Below are 21032 nucleotides of genomic sequence, written 5' to 3' on the forward strand. Positions count from 1 at the left end.
GATTCATTGGGAGGCAGAGTTGGCATAGTGTGGAACCTTCCCTCCCGCGTTTACGCTCTCCAGTGTGCAGAATACAGTGTAGGTGGTAGGGAATTTAATCCCCAGGACTAGTTTCCCGCAGCAGGAGACTGTGCCTCTAGCCAGGCCCCTTTTTTTTTCAAGCAAGCTGCAGGCTTCGCCTCGGCCCTAGAAACCGGATAGGCCTCTCCGTGCGCTCTCAACCTAACCCGCGGTGGCGGGGGAGGGGGAAGCTTTTTCTGGTCCCGCCCTTTGCGCTGTTTTGCGTTCTTGCGCTTGTGGTGAGTGGCAGTAGAGTTTAGCCAATGAAGACGCGGGGCGGGCGGGAGCATCAAGTTAGGTTGCGCAGGAGGTGGGGGGAACTGGTGCTGGAGAGACAGCGAGAGGGGCGAACCGGCCCCCCACGGCCGCTGCAGGTAAAGGCACCTCTCTTAGCCCGCTGTGTTGAGGCACAGCTCCTTTTCTCCTTCAGGTTTTTGTCGGGACTTCCAGCCTGTAGCTTCCGCCCTAACATTGCTCCCACCCGGGCATCCACACCCCCCCCACCCCCCGCATCTTCCCGTCTTGGCCATCCCCACCCAGGAGGGCACCCCGCTAGCTCCCTCCGTCAAGTGCATGTACCTCATTTCTGTTTTGGGGGCGCCAGTTGCCTGAAATCTCCCCCCTCTGCTGTATGGGCCTTACTGGCAACAACCCCGGCAGTATGAGCAGGTAATGTACCCGGGTCCCCGCCACCCCCACCCCCTGTAGCGTTTCCCTCTCAGCCAACCCCTCACTTCCTTACCTTTCCCCTTCTCTTCTTTCGTATGAGTATATAATTTCTGTAGTTTCCCGTTTGTTCCCTGAATATACGTACATGGTTTTAGCTTTCATAGTTGCTTTTTACTTTTCTGTTATTCAGAAAGGCTCACTTTACCAGCCATGTTTGCCCCCAAATGTCCATTCCCCTGATTGAGGTGTGAGTGTTTTTTCCTTCAGTAATTGGGAAAACTAAAACAGTAGCCACACATTTGGGAGTCAGAATGGTGAAGATAGAGAAAATGGCCTAGGATCTTGATCTTCTTGAGGAAATCTGGGTGGCTCCAAGTTAATAGCTCCATTTCTTATGCTCTGTGTCCTTCCATCCTGATCCCTTGCTGACCCTAAATTGTGATTACATACACCTTGGATGTTTATTTCCCATTTCTTTATAAGATTTGAGGCTCTTTGGGTCTTACAAATGTCTCCGTGGTACAGTTTTTAAATTCTTCTTTTTAAAAATTATGTTAGTCATTTTCATTTTAGGCCTTCTGATTATTTATTTTCAAGGGATTTCTCATTTAGATTAAGCTGCTTCTGACCATCTTGTGTTTCAATAACATGTGTTTTTGTCTGTCTTCAGCTGAGCCTCTTGAAAGGATACAGTTTCCAATAACAAGATTCATACTTTGAAGTAAAATAGTTTGTTGTTTTCTGAATCTTTGAGCAGTTAGAGGTTAAGTAGGCATGGGTGGTATTTTCTGGAAGTGCGTATTACCAAAAAAAAAGTATTTGTCAATATGGCCTTAGTTCATTATCTCCTAAGAGGATGAAAGGATGAGCAGTACAGAGAAGTCTGGAAAATGGATGTCTCTAGTTCAGTTTATATAATTTCATTTATTGGACAGCTGGACTAATCTCTGTTGCAGTGTTTCTTATCCATGATAAACAATAAACTATGATAAACTCCCTTTTGAGAGACTGTAAGAAATCTTATCCTACCATAGAGATCTTGATAACCCTTCAAAACCAGTCATGCTTCTCCACCCCTTGCCCCCAGTTGTGTTTTATAGATCCTCACTGGCCAGGAAGATTTTGTTTAGTTTTATTGACTATAAATACCCGAAACAGTGAGATGTGTTCTTCCTTTTCCATTTGATAAATATAAAATTATGACATTGAGTATGCACTTTCAAACTACACATATTTTTCATCCCCTGGTTGAGAATCACTACTTTGTTGAAAGGTATGGGGAAGTTGCAATGGAAAGTATAGAGTAGAATGAAAACGAAGTCCTTTATGATCAAGACAGACACATTGTTATTGAAATGGGCAAGGGAAAGGAGACTGGTAAAATAAAAATAGGAGAGTTGGGATTTTATGGATTACTTAAAAAAAAAAGGAAATATATCAAAGGTGGTAAATCTGCAGAAGAACATCAGTTTATACTTACTTCATGGAGAAGGAATAGTTCTCCCTTTAAAAGAAGGTGAGATAGAAGGCTGTTAACATAAATTGTTTAACATTAACTGGCTTGTTACACGGAGATTATAGATAGGTGGCCTTGGATTCTAACCTTAACCGGCTGGTATGTTTCACTTCTGCCCAACTCCCCTAAGGTTTCTGTCATTAGTTTAAAATTATGGAAAGTGAATATGTACAATTCTCAAACTCTGTCTTTCCTTTTGAGCATTTATGTGTATTTCTTTTTGGGGCAATGGTAGACCATGACTGGCTTTTCATTCTCAATATGAAAGAAGTCTGGTATGACTTCTTTAGGCAATGGTTTTACTTAGGGATATCTAAGTGCTTCATATATTTGAAAGCTTAACATCTATTTGTTTATTTTTTAAGATTTTCTTTATTTGAGAGAGCACAAGCCAAGGGGTTGTGGGGGGTAGGTGCAGAGGGGGAAGAGAAAGAAGCGGAGCACTCCCCCTGAGCAAGGAGCTGGATGTGGGCTTGATCCCAGGACCCCCAAGATCATGACCTGAGCTGAAGGCAGACACTTAACCAACTGAGCTCCTCAGGTGCCATTTAACATCTGTTTATTGTTACTACCAGCATTTGAACCATAGAAAGATAATTCATGGGATAGATGAGCTTGGTAGAATAGGCCAGATGTGGATATAGCCAGGATGACCCACAAAGTAGGAATGGAAGGAGAGTTGAAGAAAGTTAGAGGTATGATGGAAGAAGGTTTCATCTTTGAGAATCAAAGACAACTTAAACATGGGAGTTAGAAAAGAATCAGGAGACTAGAATTAAAAAATATGTACAAAATGAATTAGATCAGTAGAGGTGAGTCGATGTGAGGGGACTGAGAAGTGGTGAAACATGGTGGTGTGGCATTAAATCACTGGTGATGTTTTTAAATTATGAGGCCCAGACTGAACCGGGGAAGTAGAAATTTGGCTCAAAAATTGGGAAAGGAGATAAATGATAAATGCATTGATTGACCTTTAAAAACTTAACTCTTTCTCTCTCCTTTTTTAAAAAAAATTTTATTTATTAATTTTGACACACACAGAGAGAGAGAGAGACAGCAAGAGAGGGAACACTAACAGGGGGAATGGGAGAGGGAGAAGTAGGCTTCCTGCTGAGCAGGGAGCCTGACATGGGTCTCAAACCCAGGACCCTGGGATCATGACCTGAGCCGAAGGCAGATGATTAACGACTGAGCCACTTAGGTGCCCCTAAAAACTTACTCTTGAGTTGTATTGAGGGTAAGGAAATATTTCAGAAACTGTTAGCCTTGTTTCTCCCATGAAAAAAGTGAGATTTCTGTCTGAGATCAGGCTGCTATGGAGGAAAGGAATAAATAGCAAGGAACAGTGGAAAGGAGAAAATGCTTCCTGCCTCTTGGAAGAAAAGACAGGTTATAAACTATTAGTCAGCATAAACTTCTAGTTAGTGGAAACATTTATTGTAGTTTTTGTATGACACCTAATTAGATCTGTTTAGTGTAACTTCTTTGGCAGTGAACAGGAGATGAAAGATAATAAGTAGCCAAGTAGGGCATAGCTAGAAAAAAGCTGATGGTAGTGTTGAGGAAATTCATAAAATTATTGAGTAGATTTTTGTTGAATCAAGAAATACATAAAACTTTTCTCATTGTCATTTGGAGCAACTTTGGGGCAAGTATTAGGAGAAGCTGGAATGAGCTGGTGGAACAGTTTGGCCAAAAGTGGGAAGCGATAGGGATTCTGGGGGAGATGTGAAGGATGTACTTACCAAAGCAAGGAAGATCTTGTTTAATATTGGTAGAGAGGCCATGTGTACTTTGTAGTTTTGTTGTGCCAACTACTGATCAGTCTGTTCTCTTTAAATCTGAGTTTCTGGGCTATTTACCCACATTTTATTGTTATATAAGGGTACCTGGGATAAGTTGAGGAAGGGAAAAAGTAGTTTGTGGGTTTTATGGAAAAGTCTTCAGTAAAGTCTATATTCTGTCACTGACAAATGTCTTCCGGTGTCTTCTAAAAGTTAAGAAAAAAGGTCTTATCAAGCAAGGCTTTCCTGAATGGTCAAGTATAGACATCATATACAGAGAACTTTCATATTTTCATATAGTTTAGTTATATGGTGGTGTACTCCTAATTCCTTGTTTTAGTTTTTCCTTTTTCCAACATTTTCATGAACTTAAATCTTCAGATGTAGATTTTGTAAACATGTTTTCAGTTATTTGTAGGACAGTTTTCCAAGATGGGAAGTTACTGTCTCATCTTAAAATCAGGGATACCATTTAGTTTTTAAAAGGTCTGAATGGTTCATTCCATATACTGCAACCAAATATATTAATTCATTAAGTATTTTTTTGGGTATCTCCTGTGTGTGTGATATCCTCCTGGTTCTTTAGGGATCCACACATAACTAAGATATGGTTCCTACCATCCAGGAACTTTTTGTCTTATGGGGAGAGAGCAGCTGGACCACTATGCAGGGTTGTGCAGAGTGTGCATTGCACATATTCATTATCATCATCGATAATATGTTTAGTATGGCAGTTTTCCAGCAGATGGCAGACAAGCATCTTAAGGAGCAGGCAGCTTTTTATAATTTGCACAAAGGAACCATTTGGGCCTTCAGAGAATATGGACACGAGACTGGTCATTTTAGTAAAATATTAAGTATAAGTGCTTTAAATAAGGTGCAGACAACACTGTGAGTATTTTAAGGAAGGTGAAAGGACCAAGTCGTCACAAATTGCTTTGCTGTGAAAGGGGCAGAGTTTCAGGGCTCACCTTTTGGAATAAAAGGAAGACCTTTGAAAGGGTAGGAAAGATTTCAGCTGGGAGAGATGCTTGGGAGTGGGGGAGGGTACATTCTAAGCAGAAGCTACAGCATAATAGGCAAAGTCATGCAGATAGGAATCACATTAGGGGAACTGTATAGTCTAGTTGGCCTGGAATGTAGGTTATATATAGGAAATGATGAGAGAAAAAGTTGGGAATATAAGTGGAACTAAAATGTACAAGTCTTTTTTTTTTTTTTAGGATTTTATTTATTTATTTGACAGAGACAGTGAGAAAGGGAATACAAAGGGGAGCGAGAGGGAGAAGCAGGCTTCCCACTGAGCAGGGAGCCCAATGTGGGGCTCAATCCCAGGACCCCGGGATCATGTCCTGATCCCAAGGCAAATGTTTAACCGACTGAGCCACCCAGGCGCCCCTAAAATGTACAGTTCTTTGAATTTCTTGCAAAGGAAGTTTTTGATCTCAAATATGAGAAGGAGGGAAGGGAGTTAACAGAAATAGTGTGTATAGATTGATATGTTAGCTAGAATAAAGTTTGGGAAACTTCTGGGTAAAATTACACTGAAAATGTAGCAAGATTGGGCACTTGGGTGGCTCAGTCTGTTAAGCAATCTGCCTTCGGCTCAGGTCTTAATCCCAGGGTTCTGGAATGGAGTCCCATATCGGGCTCCCTACTCCACGGGGAGTCTGCTTCTCCCTCTGCCCCTCCCCTCATTCAATCTCTCATGTTCTCCTGCTCTCTCTCTCTCTCTCAAATAAATCAATAAAATCTTAAAAAAAAGAAAAAGTGTAGGGGCGCCTGGGTGGCTCAGTGGGTTAAAGCCGCTGCCTTCGGCTCAGGTCATGATCCCAGCGTCCCGGGATCGAGCCCCGCATCGGGCTCTCTGCTCAGCAGGGAGCCTGCTTCCTCCCTTCTCTCTCCGCCTGCCTCTCTGCCTACTTGTGATCTGTCTGTCAAATAAATAAATAAAATCTTTAAAAAAAAAAAAAGAAAAAGTGTAGCAAGGTTGTACTGTGAGTTTGATTAAAAGTGGTTATTTTTGCCAGTAGTAAGTGAAAGCATCTAAAATACAAGGGAAATTTATGAAATGCAATATATTCCAGAAACCTTTATCTACAGTCATTGAAATGCTACTGGTATATTGTTAAATTCTGTCAACTTAACCTGAAATAAAGTGAGTGAATGTTAAACTCCCTGATCTCTACCTAAGAATGATAATTGTAGAAAGAAATGGACAGAGACAGCCAAGAGATCTTAACAGACAGAAACTTCAAAGTGTGTAGGTGTAAGAGCCCAAAAATGAGTTTGGTTTATTTCTTTTATAGTTTTAGGTTGAAGCAAAAATGTGGGTGTTCTTTCTGCTGTGTCTCTGTCCTCAGATTACCTCACATTTCCGTTTTCTCTTATTATTTTGATGCCAGTTGATATTAAGGTAGTACCTAAGAAGGAGAAGTTTTCCTTGAGGTCACCAATTTTGCTTATTTTCCATTTGTCTTCTCACAACAGGAGTTTCACCATCTTCCTCTGAAGACCTAGCCATCTTGCTCCATGAAGGTCAGGACAATCTGACATGCACTTGTTTCTTGCCTCTTTACCTGAAGAGTAGTCCTCTTCCATTGTGTACATTTTTTTCTTAATAGGGGAGGGGAGGGGAGAGCCAGTACCCCCCCTCCCCTTCCCTCCCTAGACCTTGGTGAAGTACCCTCCATTGCTTTCCCAAGATGGCAGACCCCATCATGGATTTGTTTGATGACCCAAATTTATTTGGCCTGGACTCTCTGACTGATGACAGCTTCAACCAGGTCACACAAGACCCCATTGAGGAAGCCCTTGGACTACCAAGCTCTCTGGACTCCTTGGATCAGATGAACCAGGATGGTGGAGGTGGTGATGTGGGGAATTCATCAGCAAGTGACCTGGTCCCCCCACCAGATGAGACAGCCCCCACAGAACTTCCCAAAGAATCGACAGCTCCAGCTCCAGAATCTTTAACTTTGCATGATTATACCACTCAGCCCGTCAGCCAGGAGCAGCCAGCCCAACCTGTCTTACAGACACCGACGCCAACATCAGGACTTTTGCAGGTCTCCAAGAGCCAGGAGATCCTGAGCCAAGGGAATCCTTTCATGGGTGTCTCTGCCACAGCTGTCTCCTCCAGTAGTACTGGAGGGCAACCGCCTCAGTCAGCCCCTAAGATTGTTATCCTTAAGGCCCCACCAAGCTCCTCAGTCACTGGTGCCCACGTGGCACAAATTCAGGCCCAAGGTATCACCAGCACAGCTCAGCCCCTGGTGGCTGGCACAGCCAATGGTGGAAAAGTTACTTTTACCAAAGTGCTAACCGGCACTCCCCTTCGACCAGGTGTTTCCATTGTCTCTGGTAATACAGTGTTGGCCGCCAAGGTCCCTGGGAACCAGGCTGCTGTTCAGCGCATTGTCCAGCCCAGCCGACCAGTAAAGCAGCTGGTCCTACAACCAGTTAAGGGTTCAGCTCCTGCTGGAAACCCTGGGGCCACAGGGCCCCCACTGAAGCCTGCAGTTACACTGACCTCTACACCTACCCAGGTGACTTGAGTGAAAGGGGGAGGTGAATTTTGGTTTAGTAGAGGGCCCAGCAACTGTGTGAGAAGAGAGCACATGAGACCTGTCTCTAGGAAATCCTGTTTAAATTCTACCTATGCTGCTTTAAAAAATCAGTTAGCATTGACAGCCACGTACTTGCTACTTACCAGGTGGAAGCAGTTAATGTTGACATATTTTTTTGAGCTCTTATTACATGTTTACACTGTGCCTAGCTGGTCTTGAACAAGACAGACACAGTCCCTGTCCTTACAGAGCTCATGATCTGCCAGGAAGGCAGACAGTAAACAAGAATTCACAATACTGTTTGATACAAAGTTTTATGAGAAATACTGGATGCTATGGGAACAGTCATTATTTATTTATATTTGCAAGAATTACAGAAGCTACGTGTATATTTTCCCTGTTCTTATTACTGAGATTGTCCTCCTTTATCCAGTGAAAAGGCTAGTTTCTATTGTAAGAGAGTAGAGGTTCTAGCCTCTGAATAAAGGGCCAAAAGAGTTTGTGGGGGAGGGGATGGTATTAAAATAAGTAGGACCAGTGGAAAGAAGCTATGAGGAGGTGGATTATAAAGACTTTTGTTCTAATAGACTGCCAGAAAATGGAATGACTACCTTAGAAGATAGCCTTTCCATCAGGAGTTTGTGAAAAATAGGCCTGATACCCACTGGGCAGAGGTGTTATAGAGAAAACTCAATCAGGACAGATAGGAGGATGAACAAAATAAATTGTACTATGTCTTCTGACTCAGTTTTGATGGTTCTAGGATGAGGAAAACTGGTGTAAATACTTAAGAGTATACCATTCTTTAATGTTGCACCTCTTGCAATTTCCTTTCTTCACTCTAGGGTGAATCAAAACGCATCACCCTGGTCCTCCAGCAGCCACAGTCTGGAGGTCCCCAAGGACACCGGCATGTCGTTCTAGGGAGTCTACCAGGCAAGATAGTGTTACAGGGCAACCAGCTGGCAGCCCTGACCCAAGCCAAGAATGCTCAGGGGCAGCCCGCCAAAGTAGTAACTATCCAGCTGCAGGTGCAACAGCCACAGCAGAAAATCCAGATTGTACCACAGCCGCCAGCATCACAGCCGCAGCCGCCACCGCCCTCAACCCAGCCAGTGACTCTCTCCTCTGTGCAGCAGGCTCAGATAATGGGGCCAGGACAAAGCCCAGGACAAAGACTTTCAGTACCACTCAAGGTGGTGCTGCAGCCACAGGTGAGACCTCCACAGGTAGCCCCCTGTTGTCCCCTTCAGCAACCACTCATTGTTGAGTGTGGGGTCCTTGGAGTCATGCCTTGGAACTGAAATGCAGGCTTTTATTTCTTTTACTGTGGAAACTTTGGTTAATTATATGAAGAGATTTGAGGGTCACTGTGAGGTTTGGGATAAGAGGTGATTTATCTAATATTTGTCTTCGAGCTGTTTCATTTACAATCTTTTTCCTGATATTGTTGTGGAGTAGAAATGATTGGCAGTATTCTTTCATTTGGAAGATAAAGAAGTTGTCCTAAAGCGGTCAAGTGATTATCACTCCTCCCACTCCCCCCCCCGCCCCCCCCTCCCGCGCCGCCCCCTACTGGGATAAAGGTACACCAAGAGTAGAATTTGATTTTATTTACTTTGGCCTAGAGATCAGGATTGGTCATAGAATAATGGAGATGTGTATTGACATTAGGAGCATGGCTAAAGGATATTGAAGTTTGCTTTGGCACAATTCTTGCCTTTTCTTATCCCCTTTCAACTTAAAACAAAACAAAACAAAACACCAGAACAAAACACTTTTTTTTTCCCCTAATATGTCCAAGTTCAGTAAGAGTTGTTCCGAATCTGATTCTTGAGGAATTAGAGATGGAAAGTTTCTAGCCTATCTGCTTTAGAGCTAGGTTTTATTTAGGCCATTTAGCTACAAGCGTATTGAAATTTTAGTGTCTTTATTTCTGTAGGCTGGCTCTTCCCAAGGGGCCTCTTCTGGGCTCTCCGTAGTTAAAGTTCTAAGTGCCAGTGAAGTGGCAGCTTTGTCTTCACCAGCAAGCTCTGCTCCTCATACTGGGGGCAAGATAGGAATGGAAGAAAATCGCAGGCTGGAGCACCAGAAGAAGCAAGAGAAAGCCAATCGGATTGTAGCAGAAGCTATTGCTAGGGCCCGTGCCCGGGGTGAGCAGAATATACCTCGGGTCCTAAATGAGGATGAATTGCCCAGTGTTCGGCCTGAGGAAGAAGGTGAGAAGAAACGCAGGAAAAAGAGCAGTGGGGAGAGGCTCAAGGAAGAAAAGCCAAAGAAGAGCAAAACATCTGGTACCTCCAAAACTAAGGGCAAGAGTAAGCTGAAGTGAGTACAACCCTTTGCTAATTGGTTGGGACATTTGAGGGCAGTGCACTTGTTTTTAAATTAGTAGTGAGGGGTGCCTGGCTGGCTGAGTCGATAGAGCATGTGACTCTTGATCTCAGGGTTGTAAGTTTGAGCCCCACATTGGGTGTAGAGATTACTTAGGAAAATAAAACTTAAAAAAATAAATCAGTATTAGAGGAAGTACTTGTATTTTTTTTTAAAGATTTATTTATTTGAGAGTGAGAGAGAGAGAGAGAGAGTAGGGGAGAGACACAGAGAGTTAGGGAGTCTCAAGCAAACTCTGTGCTCGGTGCAGAGTGATAACGGGCTTGATCTCATGACCCTGAGATCAGGACCTGAATTGAAACCAAGAGTCAGACACTAAACTGGCTGTGTCACCCAGGCACCCCTAGGATCTGCTTGTATTTAGCAGCTATACACATAGTTCAAAGTGATCTATCTGTGACAAGATAGAAAGGCCTTTCTTTTCTTTGTCTCAATGCTTATATGATTTGTTAAACAGAAATGTGCAAATTAGCATATTTTGAAAGAGAAGCAACAAGGCACAGGAAAGATAACTAATTGTTGAGTTGGGGGTTAGGATTAAAAGTTGACTGTTTTTATATGTCTTTGTGATTTTGTATCACCGTAGTGTGGAAGAGATTTCTCACTATCCTATACCTACTAGGTATAGCTGCCCTGTTCTTGAATCTCATCTATGAACTAGAGAAGATTTTAGCAACTATTGTCAGCCTAAAGGAGTGTCGGCAGAACCAGGGCTTATCACAATCGTCTTCTCTTTCCCTTCCGTGTCTTGTAGCTTCACTCCTCTTTCCCTAGCTTCTACCCCCTAGGATTCTTCAGGCTTTGTGGTGGAATTATAATAACGGTTTATAATTGGAGAGGATTTTTTAGCTTAAAAAAAATTTCATATCACCGGTCTTAGTTAATCCTCAACAATTGTCAGGCTGGGTATTTTCATCAGTGTTTATATTACAAGTAAGGAACCTAATAATGTCCAGCTAATGACAGAACTGGAACTAAAGTGAGGCCTTGTAATTCTTGGGCCAGGATTCTGTTGTCTTACGCCACTTTCCTTCAGGTATTTGTGAGTATAGTAGTAGAAAGGATTAGTCAAATCTGGTGTAAAGGCCAGCCAGTGGCTTAGGAACCCGAATATCTTCTATTTTTCAAACACCTTATTCCATAACCATGTGTCCTACTGACTGAAGAGCTAGGCACTTCTGTTAGGATGTTTCATATATGATGGTTTAGATTAATTATATTTTTCTTCTCCTAAATGAATTTGACCCTCACTGCAAATGAATTTGGTTTTTCCTTTTTAGCACCATCACTCCTGTGGTGGGTAAGAAGAGAAAGCGTAATACCTCATCTGATAATTCAGATGTAGAAGTCATGCCTGCCCAGTCACCCCGGGAAGATGAAGAAAGCAGCATTCAGGTAAAAGGATCCTGAAAGAACTTAGAAAAATCAAGTTTAATTCTGACAGACAAACCAGGAATAGATACAAGAGACTGTAACCCTATGCACAGTTCAAGAATTTTTCTAAAAGAGAGGTAGGCCTAAAAGGTAAAAGAGGTGGGACCTGGTCATGGTTCTGTCTTTTAAAATTTTTATTTTTTAGGCAAAAAGTATATTACCATACTATACAAAAGCAGTAGTCATTTTCTGGAATTCCAGTGTTCCAGAAACTAAGCAACTATGTAATTATGCTTCATGGTTGTTATGACTATGTCAGTACTTTGGTTTCTCTTAGAACTGTCCATCTATCCCTTTGCCTTACCTTTTCTACACTTCAGGGTTCTGACTCTCTGAACTGGGTGCTTAGGCACAATGTTTTTTCCTACCTTTTTAAGATGAGAAACACTGGGAGAGAATAAAAGAAGCTGGACCAGAAGAAGTTTAGTCCTCTGTCTCTGATTGTTGCTTTATGGTATCACCTTTGTCTCTGATTTCCAACCATACAAAGAATCTGGTATTAAGATTTGGGAGACCCATGGTACTTCTGAGTAATACTATGGGCCGGGCCAATTTTCTTAGCTACTGTGTCTGAATTTTTCCTTGGTAAATGGAGGCTTGTACTAAACAAACCTTAAGTGCTGCTCTTGTTATTAATACTCAGAAATGCATTCCCTCTTTCTTGATACACTCATTACGTTGGCAAACTGATACTTGGGCTTTTCTGGGGAGATTAACATTAGAGAATAGCCAAGATAAAATTGAAAAGGAAAATGAGACAGAAATTCGATTTAACAAACATTAGATATAGTATGAAATAATAATTACTAGGAGTGTGGAATTAGAGAAAAAATAACATTAATGAAGATAATAGAGTCTAGAAATAGGTTCAAATGGTTATGAGGATTTAGAATATGAATTAAAATGCCATTTTAAATCAATGGAAAGAAAGAATATTTAATAAATTATGTTAGGACAACTGGCTACCCATGTAGGGAAAAAAAACAACAACAACAGATTTCTTGTGTCACTTCTTTTTTTTTTTTTTTTCCTTGTGTCACTTCTTAAACAAATACTAGTTTAATTGAAGGTCCAAAGGTAAAACTTGAAATCATGAACTTCTTGTAAAAGAAGTTTTAGTCTTGAATTTTTAAAATAATTCTCAAGTATTTTTTTTTAAGATTTTATTTATTTATTTCACAGACAGAGATCACAAGTACGCAGAGAAGCAGGCAGAGAAAGAGGGGGAAGCAGGCTCCCTGTTGAGCAAAGAGCCCAATGTGGGGCTTGATCCCAGGACCCTGGGATCATGACCTGAACCGAAGGCAGAGGCTTTAACCCACTGAGCCACCCAGGTGCCCCATTCTCAAGTATTTTTAAATAATTCTCTCTTTCTAAGGGGGTTTTCAGAAGTCATAAAGGGAAAGATAGATACATTTGACAATGTAAAAATTATGCACATGTAGCAAAAAATTCTACAAATAACATAGTCATTAAGAGCATAAATTCTGCAGCAAGAATTCCTTGGTTCTTATCTTTACTACTTACTAACATCGTCACTTCAGGCAAGTTTATTTAACCTCTTGGTGCCCCAATTTTCTTATCTCTAAAATGCAGATAATAATGCCTACCAAATGGGTGGTTAGGAGAATTGATTGGAAGCATTTATAAAGCAGTTAGGACAGTGCTTAGCTCATGGTAGGTAAGACAGCATAGAAAGTTATATATGTGTATGTTAAATAAAATAAAGGGTCAGATAAAGTATTTGTTAAATAATTAGAAGACAAACTGAAGGCAAGTCTTTGTAATAACAAAAATACAAATTTTAAAAGGTGGTGTATTAGTTTGCTAGGGTTGCAATAATAAAATACCACAGACCATGTGGCTTAAACAGCAGAAATTTATCTTCTCATAGTTCTGAAGTCCAAGATCAAGGAGTCAGCAGGTTTGGTTACCTCTGAGATCTTTCTCCTTGGTTTGCAGAAGGCTGCTTTCTTACTATGTCCTTACATGGTCTTTTCTCAGTGCATACATCCTCGTGTCTTTTTGTGTGTCCACATTTCCTCTTATAATTATGACATTCAAGTTGAATTAGGGCTCACTCTACCAGCCTCATTTTATCTTAATCGTCTCTCTAAAACTCTTTCTCCAAATACAGCCACATTCTGAGGTACTAGGGATTAGGGTTTCAACATAAGAATTTTGGGGGGTTGGGGCACTTTTTTAACTCAGTTAAGTGTCTGCCTTTGGCTCGGGTCGTGATCATAGAGTTCTTGGATCAAGCCCCATGTTGGGTTCCCTGCTTGGTAGAGTCTGCTTATCCCTCTTCCTCTTCCCCTCCCCCTGCTTATGCTCACACTCTCTCTTGCTCGCTTGCTCACTCTATCTCTCAAATAAATAAATAAAATCCTAAAAAAAAAAACCAAAAAACTTTGGGGGTTATAATTCAGCCCATGAGTGGTAATGCCAGCATTGGCAGTGGAGTTAAGGAAAAGGTGCTTTTCACACAGTTAATGGGAGTATTGAGACAATCTTTCTAGCTAGTCAGTATTTCAATATGTAACAAAACTTAAAACATCAATGACTTTGAACTCAATGATTATGCATGAAGGAAACTTCCAAAGTATGTAATGATGCATATGTATTGCAGCAATATTTGTAATAGCAGAAATGTCCAAAAATTCATTGTCCATAGAGGAGAAATAGTTAATAAAATTCTGAAAATCCACACCATAGAATACTACATGGCAATTAAAAACAACAAAGTAGAAGGGTGAGGCAGGCTCAGTCAGTAGAGTATGTGACTCTTGATCTTGGGATCATGAGTTGAAGCCCCACATTGGGTGTAGATTTATGAACAAACAAATAACTATTAAAAATAATTTTAAAAACCCCACAAATCTGTTGAAGGACATTTGGCTTGTTTCCATTTTGGAGCTATTATGAGTAAGGCTTCAGTGAACAGTCTTAGTACTTCTTGGACATGGGTTTCAAGGAATAGGATTGCTAGACCATAGTAGTTACATATATAAACATTATAACTCTGTAAGAATCTGTCAACTTCCAAAGCGATTGTGTCATTTTACACTTGCACCAGCAATGACAGTTCCAGTTCCACATCTTCAGTATTTGGTTTTGTCAACTACCCATTCTTTTTGAATACTCTTCTATAGTATTCCATATTTTGAGTATACTATAATTTGTTTAACTAGTTCCCTATTGATGGCCATTAAGGTTTTTGTGTGGTCTTCTACTATTACAAGTAATGCTACAAAGATTTGTATATATGTGCAGATTTATTCGTAGGGTAGTAACTTTGAAGTGAAATTTCTAGACCAAAGGGTATTGTCAGATTTTCTTTTATAGAGGTTATGCCCATGTGTAGTCTGACCAACAATGTATGTGCAAGTTCCTATTTCAGTATTTGAGCAGACTTGCTGCTTTTTACCAGTATGTTAGGTGCAAAAAAAGAAAAAAGGTATCTCAATTTAGGTTTCAGTTATAATTTATTATGAGTGTGAGCATCTTTTTACATTTAAAGCCATTTGTGTTTTTTTCCTACTAACTGTCTATTCATGGTATTTGCCCATCTTTCTGCTTTGTTATGGATCTTTTTCTTAGTTACTCAAAAGAACTCTATGCTTAGGAAATGGAGTATTTGGTATTTTCCCCATCAGTTTATTGTTTTTCTCAGCTTTGTTATAATATGTAAATATCTCAAATTTTTTGCAAGGTAAAATTGATCAACTTATTAGAAACGTATTTCCTACTGCCAGATTATAAAAAATTCTTCCACACTTTCTTTTAGAAATGTTACATCTTTTTAAGATTTTTTTTTGAAGATTTTATTTATTTATTTGTCAGAGAGAGAGATAGAACATAAGCAGGGGGAGAAGCAGGCAGAGGGAGAAGCAGGATTCCCCACTGAGCAAGGAACCTGATGTGGGACTTAATCCTAGGACCCTGGGATCATGACCGGAGCCAAAGTCAGACTTAACTCTAAGCCACCCAGGCATCCCCTTTTTAAGATTTGTAAAAAGATTTTGGAAATCCTTTATTTTTATGTAATTTAGTTTCTTTCAACCTCTAGATAGCTAGCCATTTATTTCTAGTCCCATTTATAGAATAATCCACTTTTCCCTCACTGATTAGAAGTGCTATTTTTATCATGTTCTATATCCACCTAGTATTTTAGTCTGTATTTGGACATTATTTCATTGACCTGTTTATCTTTTCTTGGAGAGGTACCAACCTTTGTTAATTGGTATAGCTCTTTTGTGTCCTTAATATCTGGTAAGGCCAAGCACACTTTTCCTATTTTTCCTGTTTTTTTTTTTTTTTTTAAAGATTTTATTTATTTATTTGACAGACAGAGATCACAAGTAGGCAGAGAGGCAGGCAGAGAGAGAGAGGGGAGGAAGCAGGCTCCCTGCCGAGCAGAGAGCCCAAGGTGGGGCTTGATCCTAGGACCCTGGGAACATGACCTGAGCTGAAGGCAGAGGCTTTAACCCGCTGAGCCACCCAGGCGCCCCTGAAAAATAATTTTCTCTCTCTATCCTTCCCAACTTTTTATCATAAGCTGCAAAGTATTAAATTACTTAATTAAAAAATGTTTTACTCGGGTGCCTGGGTGGCTCAGTCAGTTGAGCATCTGACTCTTGGTTTCAGCTCAGGTTGTCATCTCAAGGTTTTGAGATTGAGCCCCTAGTCCAGCTCCATGCTCAGTGTGGAGTCTGCTTGGCATTTTTTCCCTCCCCCAGTTGTGTGTGCAATGTGCATGCACACTCTGTCTCCAAAATAAATAAATAAAATCTTACAAAAGTGTTTTCTCAACTACTTGAAAGAATAACATAAATCTAAAATGTACTGATGCGGAAAACTCCCCTAAAACGTACTGTTAACCAAAAGGTAAGTAGCAGAACAATGCTATAATCATCGTATAGTATGATTCTATTTATTAAAACAAAAAAACCTTAGAACTAAAACAGAAAGCAAAATTAGTAACAAAACATTCTTGCACCTTTGCACTTCAGGGTTGCTCCTTATAGAAAGCACATTGTACCCTTCAGGTAGAGTCCTGTTTCATTTTACCAGAGTTTCTTGCCAGTGGTAGCCAGGTTACTTTCAGGTGGATTCTGGTTCTTTGAAAAAACAGTTTGGCAAATTAATATGTATTTGGTACATAAAGTATATGGTTTGATATCACATAATTTTCTAAATAAGCTCTTTATCTTTTTGGCTTGGTTTTTCGTAGGGATTTTGGAGTAAAATCTAAGTATATGACTATAGGCAAAAAGTTTTAAAGTAAAATCTAAGTATATGACTATAGGCAAATAGTTTTAAAGGTTTTTCTCTTTGAGATACCTACATAGTTATTTTAACCATTCTTTCTGCTACAGAAAAGACGCTCAAACCGCCAAGTTAAGCGAAAAAAATATACAGAGGATCTGGATATAAAGATCACAGATGATGAAGAAGAAGAAGAAGTGGATGTAACTGGTCCAATAAAAACTGAGCCTATCCTCCCTGAACCCGTGCAGGAACCAGATGGCGAGACTTTGCCTTCCATGCAGTTCTTTGTGGTAAGCTGAGAACTTAAGCAATATGAGAGGTTGTCCTGCTCCTCACAGTCTCTGTTGACTAATTGCATTTTTTGCTACAGGAGAATCCCAGTGAAGAAGATGCAGCCATAGTAGACAAAGTGCTTTCTATGCGGATTGTGAAGAAGGAGGTAAGGCCTTAACTCTTCATGTCAACCCATAATACTGCATTCACAGGCTCTATTTAATAAACACCTTTGGATGCCAGGGTATATTACTACAGTATAGTTATGGTGGAGGGAAGTTACCTAGAAAATAGGAACTGTCTTATTGCCTCTTCTTTTGGTTTTCTGTTTAAGATGGATAGACTTATTTTTTCCAGCTATTAGATCTCTTGTATTGGAGTAACTAGGTTAGTTCTTTAATCCCTCAGTCACTAATACACTCTAGGAACATTGGTATGAAGCTCTACCATGAGTAGTGAAAATTAAAGCTTCTTTCTTTGACAAATAAGGTTATTAATAACGATGATTTCTTTCTTCTCAGCTTCCTTCTGGACAATATACTGAGGCAGAAGAATTCTTTGTCAAGTACAAGAACTAGTATGTGATCTGTGCAAAAAGCTTTTCACCCTAAACCCACAGGGTTGTAAAAAGTTCTCCTGTATAGTCCATCCTGGGTGGGAATGTGTCCCTTTTTAATGGTCTCCTGGCCCAAGTTGTTGTTTTCTTTTGAGGAAAATGCCTATTCAGAGAGGAGTTCGGGAATTGCTTTTCTCTTCCTGTTTCCCAACAGGAAGGTGGGGTAAGGGTGGTTCCTGATAAAATCCCTTGTGATTCTCTGTACCTTAATTTAACATTAAGACCTTTCTACTCAGACTGGTCAGTGGACCAGCAGAATTAGCGTCATTTGGGTGCTCGATAGAAATGTGAACTTTAAAGCCTGCCCCAGACCAGGTGTTTGTGTGCAAAATCAGTCTTAAGAAGCACTTACCTAGGACACTGTCTCCCCACTTAAGTATGTTGTACTCATTGTGCCTGCTTCTGGCTTATCCCCAAATCTAGCCTACCAGTTCCCCTTTCTCACAGCATGACCAGCTATTTCCATCCCCTTCAGCTCCTATCTACACTGTGAATGGGCTACCATCTCCCAACTAGAGAAGGATAAAAGGATCCATCAAAAACTAAAGCGCTTCAAAACCAAAATGGCTCAGATGAGACACTTCTTCCATGAGGTAATTAGGAATAGGTATTGCCTGTCATTTATTTCACAGAAGCATAAATTATTGGGGTTATCAGTCTTGACTGATTACTTAAGACTTATATTTGCTTTGTGTATATGGGTATGAAGTCTTAATTTTGATCATTGGATTTTCCTAATTTAGTTGCCCCATGCTTTGTTTTACCAGGTCTAAATGAGGTCTTCTTATAAGTTTATAGGATATTTTGGTATTGACTTGCTCAGTATTCATGAAGTATTTTCAAGATGGATTTTAAACTGACCTCTCATCCACTTGAGGCATTCTTCTAATGTCAATCTGTAGCAGTTGATGGTTTCTGTAGGCATAAGCAACCATTTCATTAGGAAAGAACATTTATTTTCTGAAATTTCTAATTCACTGTAAGAAGAAATGGTGATATAGGAGACTTAATTTCCCATAACCATTCTTTTTTTTTTTTTTTAAGATTTTTTACTTATTTATTCAACAGACAGATCATAAACAGGCAGAGAGGCAGGCAGAGAGAGGGGAAGGGAAGCAGGCTCCCCGCTGAGCAGAGAGCCCGATGCGGGGCTTGATCCCAGGACCCTGAGATCATGACCTGAGCCGAAGGCAGAGGCTTTAACCCACTGAGCCACCCAGGCGTCCCTCCCATAACCATTCTTAACTACTGGTTAAACACTGGAGTATGCATTAAGAGTCTTTTGAGCCATAGTTTAACTATCCATTTTGCTTTGAAAGCTTTGTGTATATATATATGCCTTTGCTGAATTGGGGTTTGTCATCTTTAGCATATATGTAGAACTGCGTGCCTTGAGAAGACAGATTCTTTCTCAAAGCTTCTTAGAGCTAAAGGGAAAAAGTTCTAGTAAAGATTGAAGGAAGGAAGGAACTAAATGCATAGTTTTAGCAAAAAACCCCTCAGTTCTGCCTGAATATGTACGATAAAGCTAACTTGAGACCACCAGGTTTGCAAATAAATTAACTATTTCTCATCACCTGGAGAGGGCAAGTAGGACCATGTAGTTTTATAATTTCTTTTTATATGAAAGTAATAATTGGGTTGTGTTTTTTCATCTATGTTCTTTTAAAACATAATTTGTGAAATGTACAATAAAACTGTAATACCATTCTAGCTGATATTAGATGTACAATTTGTGACCCTTGAACCAGTCTCTACTAACTCATATGCCAATTAAATCTCCATATATAATAAGGCCATTTAACCAAATCAGTCATTCATTTTTCATCATTTATCATGTGCTAGTCTTTATGGAGAACAAACCAGATATGGACTGTGTTTTCATAGAGCTCGCTGTCTAATTGGGGAGAGAGAAATATTAAAAAATAATTCAAATTGTGTTAAGTGCCAGAAAAGAAAGAGCACAAGGAGACATAAGGGGAGGGGGAGGAAACACCTACTTTGGATAATTAGGGAAGACTTATCTGAGAATTGAATTATGAATAGGAGCAAGGCTATGAATCCATGTAAATAATATTGCTGGCATGGGAAATAGCATATATGAAGGCCCTGAGACAGGGTGAGGCACTGAAAACAAGGTGCAGTTGAAGAAAGGGGTGAATGGCCCAAAATGAGATCAGAAATTTAGGCAAGCAGTGCATACAGACCTTTTAAGCAGTCTGGTTTTAATTTTGTTTTTATTCTAAGTGCAAAGGAAAATCATTACATTGTTTCAAAAAGTTGAAGACATAATCCAGTGTTCACTTTTAAAAGATCACCAAGACTTTGGAGAACGGATTGAAGAAGAGTAAGCATGAAAGTATGAAGAGCAGTAAGGAAGCAGTTGAAGATTTCTAAATAGGAAATATCATGGCTTAAAAGTAGAATGGTTTCAAGTGGATAGAATGGATAGATTAGAATTGCCAGGGCTTGGTATGGTGGCTTATATAGATAGGTTTGTGGTCTGAGCAAATGGGTTGAGGTGGCATCTATTAAAGTATCGAAGATGTTAGAAGCCACTGATTGGGGGAAATCAAGAGTTTAGTTTAGGGGCGCCTGGGTGGCCCATTTCTTAAGCATCTGCTTTCAGGGTACCTGGGTGGCTCAGTGGATTAAGCCTCTGCTCTCAGCTCAGGTCATGATCTCAGGGTCCTGGGATCAATGCCCACATCGGGCTCTCTGCTCGGCGGACAGCCCACTTCCCCCTCTCTCTGCCTGCCTCTCTGCCTGTTTGTGATCTCTCTCTCTTTCTGTCAAATAAATAAATAAAATCTTTAAAAAAAAAAAAAAAAGCATCTGCTTTTGGCTCAGGTCATGATCCCAGGGTCCTGGGATCGAGCCCTGCATTAGGCTCCCTGCTCAACAGGGAGCTTTCTTCTCCCTCTCCTACTCCCCCTGCTTGTGTTGCCTCTCTTGCTTGTGTCTCTGTCAAATAAATAAAATCGTTAAAAAAAATTTTTAGTTTAGACTATGTTAACCTTAAAATTCCTTAACCTATCTCTAGTAACCACAGATATACAAATCTGGATTTTTCAGGCTGCAATTAAAATTTGGATTTTATCAGCATGTAAATAGTTATTAAAACCTTAGTAATGATTAAAGCCACCTGAGGGGGGAGGGATTTCTATACATTCTAATAGTTCTGTATTTTCTTATGAAAGTTCTTTCTGTAATAGCATGGATGTGAGCCCAGAACCAAGGCTTTAAGACTTCTCCCAAATATAGAGGTCCAGGTGAAGGAGAAGGAACCGTATGCCAGAGTGGCAGAAGAAAGATTAGGAAGCATATCTGCTTCCTTATCAGTCATGAAAAGCAAGAGGGAAAAGTGTCTTAAGAAGGAAGAGTTTTTTCCTTAAAGTTTCTTTAAGATCTTTCTTTGGAGTCTTGGGTTATTTATTTTCAGATAC

General features: G+C 40.3%; 1 protein-coding gene across 1 annotated transcript in view; it reads left to right on the forward strand.

Moving 5' to 3' along the window:
• Positions 1 to 382: 382 nt before the first annotated feature.
• The window catches only part of CHD8 (chromodomain helicase DNA binding protein 8), a 46408-nt gene continuing 25758 nt past the window's right edge, over positions 383 to 21032 (forward strand). The window contains exons 1-10 of the mRNA XM_080808321.1: positions 383 to 434; positions 6520 to 6615; positions 6675 to 7577; positions 8444 to 8812; positions 9541 to 9926; positions 11273 to 11387; positions 16805 to 16987; positions 17068 to 17136; positions 17492 to 17547; positions 18062 to 18179. Coding sequence (XP_080664447.1) covers positions 6735 to 7577; positions 8444 to 8812; positions 9541 to 9926; positions 11273 to 11387; positions 16805 to 16987; positions 17068 to 17136; positions 17492 to 17547; positions 18062 to 18179 — 2139 coding nt within the window. The 5' untranslated portion in view covers positions 383 to 434; positions 6520 to 6615; positions 6675 to 6734. The remainder of the gene's footprint in view (positions 435 to 6519; positions 6616 to 6674; positions 7578 to 8443; positions 8813 to 9540; positions 9927 to 11272; positions 11388 to 16804; positions 16988 to 17067; positions 17137 to 17491; positions 17548 to 18061; positions 18180 to 21032) is intronic.

The sequence above is a fragment of the Martes martes genome (assembly GCF_963455335.1).
Source record: "Martes martes genome assembly, chromosome: 7".
Classification (NCBI taxonomy): Eukaryota; Metazoa; Chordata; class Mammalia; order Carnivora; family Mustelidae; genus Martes; species Martes martes.